Genomic DNA, 14,207 nt, shown 5'->3' on the forward strand with positions numbered 1-14,207 from the left:
CCAATCTTCTATGACGAAGAGCGGTAAATATGACGCGCCTGGGGTCGATATATTTTTGTGAAGATTCATTTTTTTCTAAACAGCGATATCCACAAACTTAACTCATTTACTAAGAACGAGATCTGGGCATATTTTGAGGAAACAATGCTATATCCAAACTGAAACCTGTCGAATTGTCAAACTCTCAGGATTCTGAGCATTGTACATAGCGGTTCGCTACCACCCTGTGTCCTAAAAGCTTTAATATCCATGTCAACTTAGTCGTTTCGTCATCTAAATATTCTGTGAAGATTTTAAAGTGCAGACATAACTGATTACAAGACGGTTAAAAGGCGGATGGACCCGAATTATCCGCGGTGGCGGCCGGTTTCTATTTATCGGTAAAAGTTTATGTTAAGTATGTGTTAAGTGTGACTAACAAAAAAAATTCATTCACGGATGTCGGTAATGGGCCAGTGTCTTGAATATTTTTGCCCATGTGGAAATCAGACGAAAAAACACGCGTTAACTGCTATACGCCGGTATTATTACATGCGCTCAGCACAAACCACATTTTTCGCATGCTTTGTAATTTTTTTCAAGCGTAAGATAACATAGCTTAATTTTTTCAACAAGTTCATTATCACGCAATTCTAACCTGAAAAGACGTTTTTGACCAACAATTACGAGTACACAAAAAACTCGGTGCTCTCCGGCATTGTTTGAAGATGGAAGTAAAAAATGGTTTTTATAGGATGTGATATTTGCGATTTAGTAGAATTTCATTCTCATGTTGATACCAAAAAGAGACTACCAATGATGCATTGGAAATTATTAAAGAAATAGTAAAATAATAAGTAAATAAAAAAAATATTGGGTTAAGTATATCATCCAATTCTTAAGAGTTCAGCCCAAATCGTTGAAATACGTATCCGTATCTAAACCCAAACTGCTTTGAACAGTCGAATCGGTTGGTTAAAATGAGAATTTGAAACCACCGCGTTGCGGCACTTATCTGTCCATGGGCCCTTGTCAACATTTTTCACCTTAGCTTCAAAAGCCCTGTATTATCATGCAAGGCCGCAATATATCTAGTACCTATATGACTGCGTGAAGTTCCGGTCGTAGTCGACTGCAAAACGTTTTAAATGGAAGACCCTATATATTCGATACTTAAAATTCTATAGTAACACACATTGTTTCCACTAATTTCAATAGGTTCTCAGACATCTTGGTAAAAACAAACATATTTTTTTACTATAATCCCCTCTGTCCATATCAGTTCAAAACCACAAATTTATATCACAGCGATTCTGCGCATTAAGAAAATGTGAAACAAATAAAATAAAGGGTAACGTCAGTGCTTTGATAAAAATTATTCTGGGATATCATTAAGCTCAGACTTTTACATCACAGACGTTTGGCATCAATTTAAAAACTTGACTACAACTGTTCATTTTTCATTACAGCTTGGAGCATTTTATCTTACAGGTGCAAGTGACTAAGAAAAATTGTTGCAATGTTGCAATATGGTCTGGAGTTCCGGGGTGTCTGCGTCTACAGTTCTCCGGGGCGCGTGGGTTTACCGCTCCAGAGAGTGAGAAACTAAACTGTAAGATAAAATATTTTAAGAACGGCCACTGAGAGAATGAATGAACACTGTCAAAATTATGAACATGAAGCTGTAGAGACTAGTTCCGTAACACTTATAGTGGTATGTTTTTCTTCATGTGATGGCCACAATAACGACACAAGCATTTGCAGCTTAGGAATAGAAATTAAAGTTATTATATAAATGCCATTTAATACCACTTTCTGGAAATTTCTATTTCAAATTCAAACAACTGTAAATACAAGTTTTGTTAAACACAGAAATAATGAACAATCACAAATTTTTTAATTTTTAGATCACAACTCCACCATATTACATTTTTCAAAAATTCATCATTGGTTTTCAACATGTCTACCTATTTATTTTTTCAATAATTGATCATTAATATATAAATATAAAGATAAACTCTAACAATATAATATATAAAATAACTATTTGTAGGTAACTGGTATTCATGGTTGGATAATCGATGTGATGAATTGACAGCATGATGATTTTTGAACTTTTTAACCTAAAAAGTTCAAAAGTTACTATAACTGAAAACACATAATTTTTAAATTGATTGTACTGGCGCCGTTTTATATTTACAGACTAATAATTAAAATTTATTTATACGAAGATAACCACCTACGTCGCTATCAGAAGAAAATTCGACTAGTTCAGAGGTTAATAATACACTGGAATTGAAAGAAATAGTGGATGAATAATGAAAGAAATAAAAATGAAAACCCTGGAGCATTACCAAGGTCAGTAATCTGAAGTTGATCTCGCTATTCCACGTTTTCTTAATGTTTCATCCATTCTTAATTGTTCACGTTGTAACTGCGCCCGGATCGCACCTAATTGTGTTAGTATGTTGCTTCTATTTTGATGTCCAGGGGAATTCGGGTGGGAATGTATAATGTTGCGCTGAATCGCAGGCACCTGTAAGTTTAAAAAAAAATGCCCTTCTTAAGTAGAAGACATTTTTTATTAACATAAATTACTTGCCTGCCAACGGTCTTCCATTCTACACATAGCATCTGATCCAACGACTTTTTGTGAGCTGAATGGAATGGCATTACGTAATTCTTTTGCTACTGGTGATTTTGCTTTTAGTATAGGCATGGGTAAACAGTCTTCGAAACGTAATGAAGAATTTTTTCTTCTAAGACGGGGACTCCTTTGTAAAAAATTAAGATCTTGTTGCGTTGCACTGTGCCTGAGGGAACCGATAATTGTAATAATGCACAAAATGAAAAAGATAAGAATTATAAGTGGTACGTTAAGCTTAAAAATTTATATTCATTTTATTATATTGCCATTTTATGTAAAACACTAAAGCTGTGGAGAGGCAATTGGTTAACTATCCATAATTGTTTACTTGTACTGGCAGGTAATTTACAATAAACGATAAATGTCGCACATAATTTTAATTCCCATTTATTTTTATTTTTTTCTTAAACATTTAAAGCAAAACTCCGCTTTCCCTATTAATAAAATCATTTAATCTCCAAAATATCCAAATAAAATGTTTAGTTCAGACTAAGAGATGTTATTATTTATTTTAAAATCTATCTTACTCACACTAAATATCAACTGTTTGAAAATGGTACAATAGTATCCTGTATCTCGCTCGAATTTATTTATTTTTCTACCACTTATCCTTAATTCATTTCTGGTGTTTTAGTGCAAATTCGGCATTTAACAATGGTGCTCATGTACCTGATCATCTGTACTTAATTCCGGAATATCGTTTACATAATATAATTATTATATGTATTAATTTTTACCTTCTTTGGTTTTCCGTAAGTCCACCACAAACGCTCATTGTTTCGAGTCGCTGGTTCAATGAATCTATCCTACTGAGAGAGTCAAAACGCTCAAATTTTTTATTACTACGCAGTGGTATTGTATCATATGAACTCAAAGAGTCCATTCGATTTAAAGTATCCTTTCTAAATATACTACTATATGAAGAAGATTGGAAACAGCTAGGTTTGTACCTGAAAAGGAAAACTAAAAACATACTATTTACTTATTTGCGGTTATACTTTCAGAGACCCGATGTTTGCCGCTTCTTCGTTAAGATAGTTTCGCCTTTGATATTTAAAATTTTCCGCTTCACCAATTATTTTTTCCCATATCTATCTCTAGGACAACCTTATTTCCTTATTTTTTGAAATAGAAATGAAATGATTACAGAAATTAAATAATTTAATAAAACGGAATGACGAACAGCTAAAAATTTTGCTATTAATGCTATTTTTTCAAAAAACTGAAAATGTCCCATAGTCCCATGTCGCTTATGTATATGACGTAATATTCATGTGTCTTTTTTGTTCAAAAATTGAATAAAATAAAGTAGTCCACTTATTCTGCAAGTGTGCATTATCTTCGTGTAGTTTAAACTTACCTAGAGGAAGATTCTGAGAACACAGACGTGGCTGGTATATTTGAAGAAGGTGCCCTGTGCAATATAGGAGGTGAATAGTGAGAAGAAGGGGTCAATGCTGAAGCACCAAGTCCCAGTGTGTCCAATCCACCACTTTCAGAATCTGCGTGTCTCCTCCATGAACGTTGTTGCATGTGCAATTCATTTTTGTGACGCATCATATTGTCACTATGTCTACGCATCTGGAAACAATCTTAAGTACTTCTAAGGCAGTGATCAATTATTAATTTCCTTGATGAAGAGAGTTGATACTGTATAACTGGGTAAAATTTGGAATAATTTATACAGGCTCACCAATTCACTTCTACGGGCTCTCTTTTGCTCCTCCTCAAGTTGCTCTTCATGCATCCTGAGAAGTTGTTGTTCAAGCCTTTTATTTTCTAACTCTCGTTCTCTACGGTCCTGTTCTTCTCGCATTGCTTGAAGTCTCTGCTTTTCTTCAATTTGCAGCTGGAGATCACGTTGGTACCTTTCTCTTTTAAACCTTTCCTGAATTTATAAAGTTAAAATAATGGCAAAAACCCATCGTAACTTTAACAAAACAATGAAGTTTACTTACCCTTTCTACTTCCTCAGTTGGATCAGAATAACTGAAGCCATCCATAAATGTTGGTGTATATGAGGTAGGGTACAAATCTTGCACGTATCTAGCTACAAAATGTTGTATTTTTATTTATCTTCAATGCTGTAGGATATATTCTAGCACTCATTGTAAGCTATGTTAATGTAAAAATTTACTGGATAACGTGTATTAGCTATTACAGGTTCAGTGGGTTCTGTCCTGTACATTTTTAATGTAAGCGATATTTTTTAATATACTGGATTAATCGCATAGGAAGAGCTGCTATGCATTTTTTTAACAAACATATTTGAAAATCGATAAATAGCAATAATTGTAATTCACAAGTAACTGGGAAACTGAACAAATCTACTTGCGAAAAGCACTAAACCGATCACACTGAGTAGTTTATTTTACTTTGGATCACGGGTCTCTGAGTGATAACAAAATAAGGCGTCCTAACTGTTGTACATTTTACCGTACAGATAACCAAAATAATGACATATAATATACTCTATTACTTACCTCGCGGGCTTCCCGTCCTTCGATTTGACAAAATACTCTTTGGCTTATCCATCGCAATCTGTTGATTATTTTTTATGAGTAGTAGCTCATTTTGGGCACTAGTTAATCTTTGATCTACGTGGTAGAGATGCTGGTTGCGAAAAGCTGCATCCACTAACTCATCTGTCATTGAATGGGAACTGGTCTCGTTTTCAGGAGAAAAATGTGTACGCAAATCATATTGAACCTTTGAAAAAGTAAAATGTGTTAGCTGCAATATTTAAAAGTGTGCCAACTATCTTAAAACTAGTTTAATTATTTTTTGCTTACCATGTGTTTAAATTAGCAGATTACTAAATCGTCTACTCTTTGAATTATTTTAGGATTATTTTAAGATGTGAATGCATATTCTATTGCCATTGATAAATCGTGAGGTTCAAGGACTTTTCGGAAAATAAAAACATAGATCAAAGTCAAAAAAGTCATCGTTCAAATATTTGTGCTTTGATTGGCTTGGTGTCAATATTGAATTTCAATATCAGTGATATATTTGGGAGGTTCTTTTGTGAGCAAGATAGGATTGAAGACATATAGTAGTGTAGTTGTGTATAGTGAATAGTAATGTGACTTTGTATTTTGGGTTCCATTGTGTTTTACGTTTACGTAACTTTTTTTATATATAATTTTACCGTCGCCGTTTGACGAATACAAATAATTGTATAAGATTTTAAAGCAATATGATTCAACACGGATTTCAAACAATGGTCAAGAAATACAGTCAATACATATTCTGGTAACCAGTATATCAACAGTGCCCGAAATATATATATTATTATCAACAAAAGTCTATTCCAATATTTACGTTAATTTCCGATTAAATTGATTTTCAGACTATTTCGGAACAAAATTCAACTAAAACTAAGTAAAGCCATGTATATTTCGAGCACTGAAAATACTTTTTTTTCGGCTACTTTTGATAAATAGGTGTTTAACCACAATAGATATGTAATATATACACTGTACTTTATTAAATATTTACAAATTACCTATTTTTCCATTCGGTTAGTTAGCTTTTCAAAACTTTTTACAATTAGTAATATTTCTTTAGAACCTTAACATGCAATTAAGGACAGCCTATACAATCCATTCACAAGCTTTACATTTTTCTTTTCTAGTGCTCCTAATAGTGTTAAACTACCACCATCACCAAAATGAGAAAAAAAAACATATTCATATTCTGCAAGTTTTTTTGAGTATATTCTCAAGCTCGTAATAATAATTCTTGTTAAGTATTCTTGCTTTGGCATTATTTTACAGCGCCATAGTACTTACTAATGCGGTATTGACATTCTGTATATCAGTTTGTACCCACTTTGTGGAAACCAAGCCCTTTTCTTTAGGTGTTTCTCTTATGGCTTCTAAGCCAGTCGATTGGCTTGCTGATGATTCAGCGGTATTTGGCTGTAAGTTTTATAAATTTTGAAGAGACAATTTATAACATGGAGTTAAACAGTGAAACGTGATTGCATATCTAAACGGAGTTGTTAACGTTTACTACTTAATAGAACTTAGAATAAATATATGTATACAGTGTATTCGTAATTTTGTTTTTTTTTTGTGAAAAGCATCAGAAATTTTTATAACGCTTAAAGCGCTTTTAAAATGAAGATCCAAGGCCTACTGCGATTTTTTTATAACTGTAATAGATCATATTTGTTCCATTTCAAATCTGCCAATGAGACGTTCGCCGAGAACATTTCAAAACAACTGTCAAAATTCAAATTTCTGCCCATATTGCTATTAGGTAAGTAGCTATGATATTTTCCTAGGGGACAGCCCGCAAGGCGCACATACCCCTAAATTTCACAAAAATAACCTGAACGTTGCGACATTTACACCGATCTACACACACTTAAGTCGTTTTTGCCTGATGATTTAACGGGAATACTATCATAAAAATGCCAGACCGAAATTGAAAACTATCGAATTGACGAACCGCCAGGCTTTTATCGGTTACAAGCGAAATTTGAAATGACAGCTCTTATTGGTGGAAAACAAGATTTGAAATGACCGCGTATGCGCATACTGAATGGCCTTCTGGACATTTTTTTTTCAGGGTGGCTTCAAAAATTCCTGGATTATCAGCCACAGGCAATGCCTCGATATATCGTGTTAATTGGGTACGTTTTTAATTATAACTTCATACTTCACACACACATACCAACTTAAATTATTTGTAAAAAGTAAGTAAAATTTTTTTACAAGGCCCAACTCTTAACGTATTTTTAATTTAGTGTAATTAACTTTTTCATTGGGCCATGCTTTGAACATTGAACATCCTTAAGACATGAAGGTGTTAAATTTCTTCAGTCAAACAAATCATAAATGATCCTGATTTTGAGCATTTCTTCATATGTCAAAAATCAGGCTTTCTCATTTGTTTGACTAAAGAAAGACACTTTCCTGTCTTGAGGATAAAGGGCCGTTTTTATTGATCCCCTTGCGGTCGTTCGTTTTCATATCTAAAAGGCAGCTCACGTAATGCACCTAATTTAGGTATAAAACAAGGATGGATCCTGCAGAACCACCACCTTTTTATGGATTTGTGGCCTGTAGAGTAACAATAGTAACCGCCTAATGTACCTAATTGTTGGTTCATTGAATTTTTGAATTACATTTTCAATGATATAACCAAAATAAATTTATAATATTGTTAAAAAAAAGTACCTTAGCCAAGTGCTTCAAACAGTCCCTCCTATTACGCTCAGCAAAAAGGGCGCGGCGCAGCTCATACTCGCCCACGCCCACGTGTGGCGCCGCCCTCAGAGACGTACCGCCGCTTGCAAGTGGTTCGTATTCGCTATGTCGCCGCATAGACGGGGAAAGTGGTATTTCGTTGACTGCCCCGCCCACCGGGGATAAGTTAACGCGGGATGGTACCCCCGCATCCTACGAAAAAAAAGACCTGGACACAATGAATATAGTCATAAACATATAAAATGTATAGTTGTAAAACGAGAAATTCAGAAAAAATATAATTTTATACCAACGTATCCTTTGGTATTTTCAACAATAATTGATAATAGTTTAACTTTAGGTGTAATAATAATAACAACAGTAAAGAAAAACTTAATAACACGTAACATTTTGATTGATTTTTGTTTTTTTTAGAGATTAATGCGTGACGCCGAACAGAAAATGATTTGAAGACTTGAATTAAATCTGAACACTGATAATGGGAAAAAGCGTCATATACAAACATTTGCATAAAACTTTTTACGTATTTTTCAGAACCCAATAAGAAAGAACAGCGTCCGTTTTTCCCTTAGGGACGCTTCGAGACGTGCTAAAAATCCCATCTGAGATCTTCCGCCATATTGTAAGAGGGGTGGCGCCCTTGAATCGCTAGAGATATACGAAAGATTACTGAGATGTTCTTAGTTCATATACAATGAATGTTGCCGCCATAGAATAAAACTTATAAATAAAGTAATTTCGAGCTCAATCTGGAATATTTACGAGAAATTTTTATCATGTGACTGCCTCTACCGAACGGTTCAAGGATTATTGGGGAATCCAAAAGAATCTTATGTTTAGGAACCATAAGCCAGATATTCCACTAGCGAATCTACTAGGAAAGGCTCTAAAACAATTGTGTGTAAGATGAATGGTTGTGCAATATTTGGCAGCATACTTTCCTTACTCCAAAGTAGCAAAACAAATTAAATTAATCCGACTGTATATAGTATACAGATCACCTGATATCAAACACAAGTATATAAAGGAAGGTAGAGAATTAAACAGAGAGTGACAGAAAATATGAGCATGAAAGATGTCAACTTATCTAACAATTTATCAATACATATATACGACCCCGTTAGTCCGATACCATCAGTGCGGTACAGTGTGTCCCATTTAATAAAGCTAACGTCGTGGGGCTTTCGTAACCTAACACTACATTTTTATGAAAAGACAGGGGATACAAACAGAAATGTTATAGCTATCTTAGATATTTAGATACAGGATTAAAAAAAAATTTCAATTTTTAGACATATTTTGTAGAAAGGTTAAAAATGGTCTGGATAAGGTAGCATCCAGTGCCGTAGTCAGTTTTCTACTTAAAATCAATTTTTGATATACATATAAATTAAACATAGGAGTTACAACAACAAGGAAGTGGAGGCAGAAATTAAAATAATAATTAAAGTCCAGCCTGTTTGATAACTAAATTATGTTAGAAAAACACCTCTTTTTCACACACATAAAAAAATCAAAGATATCGGCTTTGTGTTTGAAATAGCTGTTATGTGTTTTATATTGTTGAAAAGCTCAGAACAAGCATAATAAAATTTTTAAAAGACATACAGGGTATTCAATTTTAAAAAACACAATTTTAGGTTCTATATCAAAATCTGTGAGTTTCAGAAGAAACTGAATACGCCACTGGATTCTACATAAAAATCCTATCCCGAACAGTTTTCACTATTTCCCTACCGCATAACCGAGCTACAAAAGGTGTCTAAAAATGTAACATATTTCAAATAATCGTGTCTATAATAATCCAAGATAGGTATATCATTTCTGTTTGTGCCCACCAAAGCCGCAACACACTATCTTTATTAATATGGGAGATACGCTATAAAAATGTACTGTACAGTAAATATTGCCGAGATGGCACATGGTGCGCATAAAATATACCTACCCTTTCCCCAATATTCTACTAATGAAATCGGTTATCTGCCTCGCTCATAATTTACTTTTGCGTGTATTGCCACAAATTATTAAACTACCACCATTAATATTTTTTTGAACCAATTTCTATTTAAGAGGAAATGTGGCAAAAACTATCCTTGTGATAAGAACATAATTTACTTTTGCGTGTATTGCCACAATTTATTAAACTACCACCAGTAATATTTTTTTGAACCAATTTCTATTTAAGAGGAAATGACGCAAAAACTATCCTTGTGATAAGAACAATTGGACTTCCAGCAAAGTTTATTTCAGAAAATACTAACCAACTGAGCAACATCAAATATTACACTGAGTTAAAATTTCCAAAATAGAATATATAAATATTACCTGTGAAAACCAGTGTCGATTTTCCCTAGAAGCGCACTTGAGAATGGCCGCGTCTTCCTGGTTTCCCTTAGGACAATCCTCATTCCTTCCTAAAGCATTTTCCGTTCTGTTTTCTTTACACTCGTTATATTCATCTATCACACAACTAGAACCCTTTTCCCCCTCAGGAATGTATAACTCCTGAAACCGATAAAATCGAGTTCGTTAGCAACAAACCAACACTGCCTTCGAAGATACCGAATCGACTGATATGGAAATCGAAATAAGATCAAACAGGACACCCAAACGATGCCAACTCTATAAGCGTCGGCGTAGCGTAGTTAACATACACGGGGATGAAAACAACCGGAGACACGGTTTGCAACGATGTCGCGTATTTCAATCGATTTTGCCTGATGATTTTGCGAGAAGATACCATTTAAAATACATAATTGTATTAAAGAATTTACGTTTTCAAGAGTAGGAGGGGAAATAATTTTTAAACAGTTATGTCTTTTAATCGAATTCAACTGTCTTTGTACATAGTAATTAAAATCGACATAACGATTTGCATTTTTTGTGAATTTTCTCGATTTGAAATCGAGGTTGAAAAAATTATATAAAAATCAACATTGTTAAAAAAAGTAACTGATTAAGTAAATGATATATAAACAAAATAAGCGTAATAAACACAATTTCGCTAGAATTCTGCATTTTCAGTAATGTTCAATATATTGGCAAAATTCTAAATGGTAAAAAATAAACCAAAACACGAATATTAAAAAATTTGTCCTCACAATTCTGTGACCAGAACTGTGATGTAAAATGCGTACTACAAGACACAACTTAATCTTTTTTATTACTTTTTATCAAGGATTAATCTCTTTTTGCAAGAAATAAAATTTTAAAACTTAATATATTTTTTTACGATGGGCCAGTTATTGTTATTTTAATTCGTTGCAATATTTGCTTAAAAAACCGCAAAATTGTTTTAATGCAGTTTGTTATTATTACGATCCGACATCACCGCCGAGATCGACGTCGCCAACGCTACTGTGATCCACTTTCTCATACGAATCAATATCAAGGCAAGGTCGTTCACAGACCCGTAACGAACAGTTTCGAACAAAAGGTAGACAATAAGCCTAAAATCATTATATTTATTATTACATCGCTACTAGAGATACAGAGGAACTGCCTTTGCCGATAATACAGGAACTTGTGAAGCAACTATGAAAAAAAAAATTCAGAAGGTCCATTCAGTATAACCATGCACGCGATCTACAAACTCGCTTTTACGTTTTACGTTTCTACGTGACAGATAATCAGTATTTTCTTAAAATATACCGAGATCTCATAAAATGTTTTGGGAACAAGAGTTAAGTGTGTGGAAATTGCCGCTTAGAAAGAAAATAGCGCAAAGTCCAGGTTAGTGGGTGAACTGTAGAGGCATGCGCAGAAAATCAATCCCTTCTTTACGAAAATATCACTGCCGCCTGCGGCGCATCAATTTTTACCATAGTGGGGCCACTATATATCTATTAGCTTTATGGCATTATCTAAAGCCACAACGGGCTGGTTATATGACCTTTTCACATCCACATTTTTTTAAATAAAATTAATTAATAAAAAATACAATCTGCAAAGGACATTTAGTTCCTTTCCGTCAATTGCGCGGGAAAACATTTACTATCTAAAGCGTGACGTCACTTGTTAGATAGCTTTCGAATTGTTTTGCAATTTTTATTTTTAGAAAGATGTTACTTCACAGTTTAAAGCAAGCTGAATAATTAAACAGGGTGTCCCTCGACATGACTGGCATTGCTTGGGAGTGTGTTGCGGAGGGACGTAGGAAACTTGCCTGTTTCTCTCCAACATCGATGGCCATGGCTAAACACAGTTCTACAAGACACTCTATGAGTAGGAAATCGTTGACGATATTAATAAACTGCCGCTCGTCCGTTTATATAATACAATGCACAAACAAAGTGAATGTCGGCCTATTCTTAACACACGAAAATAAACGGGCAAAATTTATAACCTATAAATCTAACACGCCTTTGCGCCATTCTGTATAATAAGTAATTTTAAAAATTAACTTCCACTTTTCCCGAAATTTTTTTTTTAAGTGTTTGCGCATCGCCGGCATGTCAATATTTTAAATTTATATGTAGCTAGTTTGATTAATTGACGAATTTCCAGGTCGGGAGCCCAAAAATCACCATCCTTAGAAGAAGTTAGTTATTTTATTCGAAAATGCCCTTTGCTGTTTTTTAAAACACTTTATTAATAAATAAAAATAAAATAAATAAAGAAAAAAGACTGCACCATGTGAAAAAATCTTACTATTTTGATTGGTATATAAACTCAAAACTGCCAAATTTTCAATTAACGACTAGATTAAGAACTCCACTAATAAATTCTGATAATGGTTTATAAAACGAAATTAACATTTAAATTGCTGCTGAGTGCATTTCTAAAAAATTTTCACGTTATAATTTGACCCATATAGCTACTAGATAATATATTGGCCCTACTACAGTAAAAATTGATCGATATTTTTGCGCAATTTTCTTTCTACACAGCGATTTCCACATATATATTTCCAAAAATAGCAATGAATATTTCGTTAAGCATTTTAAAAGCAAAATTTGAGAACTATCTTAAGGGAAACTTAAGTATTTTTCCCACTAAAGAAAATGCGATTATAAGGCTAAACGGCAATTGCCTTTTTAAAGTGAAGCCCTTTTAAAGAGTACTCGTGATCGTTATACAAAGTTGAGTTCTTGAGTTGGGTGAACTAAAAAAATGGGTGATCAATTGTTAAATTTTCTTGCATTTTTTGTACCTCGTTAAAAATTTCTTGAAATTTTTGCAGCCATTCCAACCTTATTTTCTCGTCCGCGATTTGCAACTTCTGATCTGCTAGAAATATCTTGATATCACCTGCCATTTTCGCCTTTTTTTGTGGCGTTTGATGGCATAAAGTAAAATTTTTACGGTTATAGATTTCAATACTTAAATATGCCAACATAACCTTCAAGTTCAAGTTCAAGTATGCGTTACACAAAAAAATGTTGGGCTCGACTGCTAGGATCATTCGCCCATTGCCGACTTCCGTCGAGGATCTTCGCTTTTGGTCATTGACCAACACGTACAAAGAAGACATATAACCAATATTTGCTCAACTAGCAAAAAAACAAATTTGACCGATACCAAAAAAAACCGACACCCCCCGCTTCCACCGCGGACCATCCGGGCCCATCCGGCCACCATACCGGCGTGAACGGGGAAAAACGACGGGGCCGACGACGATTATAACTTTAAAACATGCACTGAACACTAACAACACTAAGTCCACACAGTGGAAACCGATATCAAACTTTTGAGGACGAATACAAGGGATTCTGTCGGGAGCGAACGGAGGTTGAACCGCCGCGTGCAATGCTCCACCACAGAATCCCCGCCAACATAACCTATTCTTTTATTCTATAAACTACGCTTTGTTGGGCAAATTGTCAGAATCATTCGACCGATTAACAAAACAAAAGTAATTGCATTTCCTGATGTATGTATGGACATCTTCAATAAATTCAAAATCGACATTTATCCATATCAGAAAAAATGGCTCCTGCGATTTACACACGAAACGCCTCACCCCATCCGGCATGGATAACGACGGTTTGCATCCGACCAAATCGTTACCAGATATATACAACTCTCCACACCTTTAACTTGTTTTACGAAAACATTTAACGAGGTCTTGGCACATTTTGAGAAAATACCGCCGTAAAAATGCCGCATCCACACTTATTGACGATTTGTCAGCGGGCATATTGGTTTTCGAAGGTCGCAAGGCCATTGAATAAAAATGAGATTATAAATCTCGAGTACGTGCATGTTGGATGGAACTTTTTTTATAGTTCCTTCATAAGTCATATGGTGCAACCATATAGCTACTAGACATTAGGGATATTCCGATACTAGTAAATACGAGTAGGTACTCGATACTTTTGATTCGATACCAAGTATTTATAGCATCGAATCAATCTTGCGAT

The 14,207-nt window shown here is 34.3% G+C and overlaps 1 protein-coding gene and 1 long non-coding RNA gene across 6 annotated transcripts; one reads left to right on the top strand and one right to left on the bottom strand.

Annotated features, from left to right (window-relative positions):
* The first annotated feature begins 542 nt into the window (after window positions 1–542).
* Window positions 543–6,404, top strand: LOC132708182 (uncharacterized). Its single transcript, XR_009619871.1, has 3 exons — window positions 543–1,693; window positions 2,182–2,337; window positions 5,472–6,404. It is a non-coding gene; the product is annotated as an uncharacterized LOC132708182 (long non-coding RNA).
* On the bottom strand, window positions 1,926–13,343 carry LOC132708176 (trichohyalin-like). Of its 5 annotated transcripts, none has more exons than XM_060680335.1 (12): window positions 12,998–13,333; window positions 10,171–10,350; window positions 7,816–8,037; window positions 6,421–6,549; window positions 5,110–5,335; window positions 4,585–4,676; window positions 4,320–4,514; window positions 3,987–4,207; window positions 3,364–3,435; window positions 2,582–2,792; window positions 2,334–2,515; window positions 1,926–2,102 (listed from the first exon to the last, which is right to left on the bottom strand). In XM_060680335.1, the coding sequence occupies exons 1-11, from the start codon at window positions 13,316–13,318 to the stop codon at window positions 2,339–2,341; spliced, it is 2,046 nt and encodes a 681-aa protein (XP_060536318.1). In that variant the 5' UTR covers window positions 13,319–13,333; the 3' UTR covers window positions 1,926–2,102; window positions 2,334–2,338. The 5 variants fall into 5 exon arrangements, with proteins under 5 accessions (XP_060536318.1, XP_060536316.1, XP_060536317.1 ...); XM_060680333.1 differs by having other exon boundaries at window positions 3,364–3,576; XM_060680334.1 differs by lacking the exon at window positions 6,421–6,549 and having other exon boundaries at window positions 3,364–3,576.
* Between the last annotated feature and the right edge of the window lie 864 nt (window positions 13,344–14,207).

This window comes from Cylas formicarius, unplaced genomic scaffold (genome assembly GCF_029955315.1).
Source record: "Cylas formicarius isolate icCylForm1 unplaced genomic scaffold, icCylForm1.1 PGA_scaffold_10__41_contigs__length_53128322, whole genome shotgun sequence".
NCBI lineage: Eukaryota > Metazoa > Arthropoda > Insecta > Coleoptera > Brentidae > Cylas > Cylas formicarius.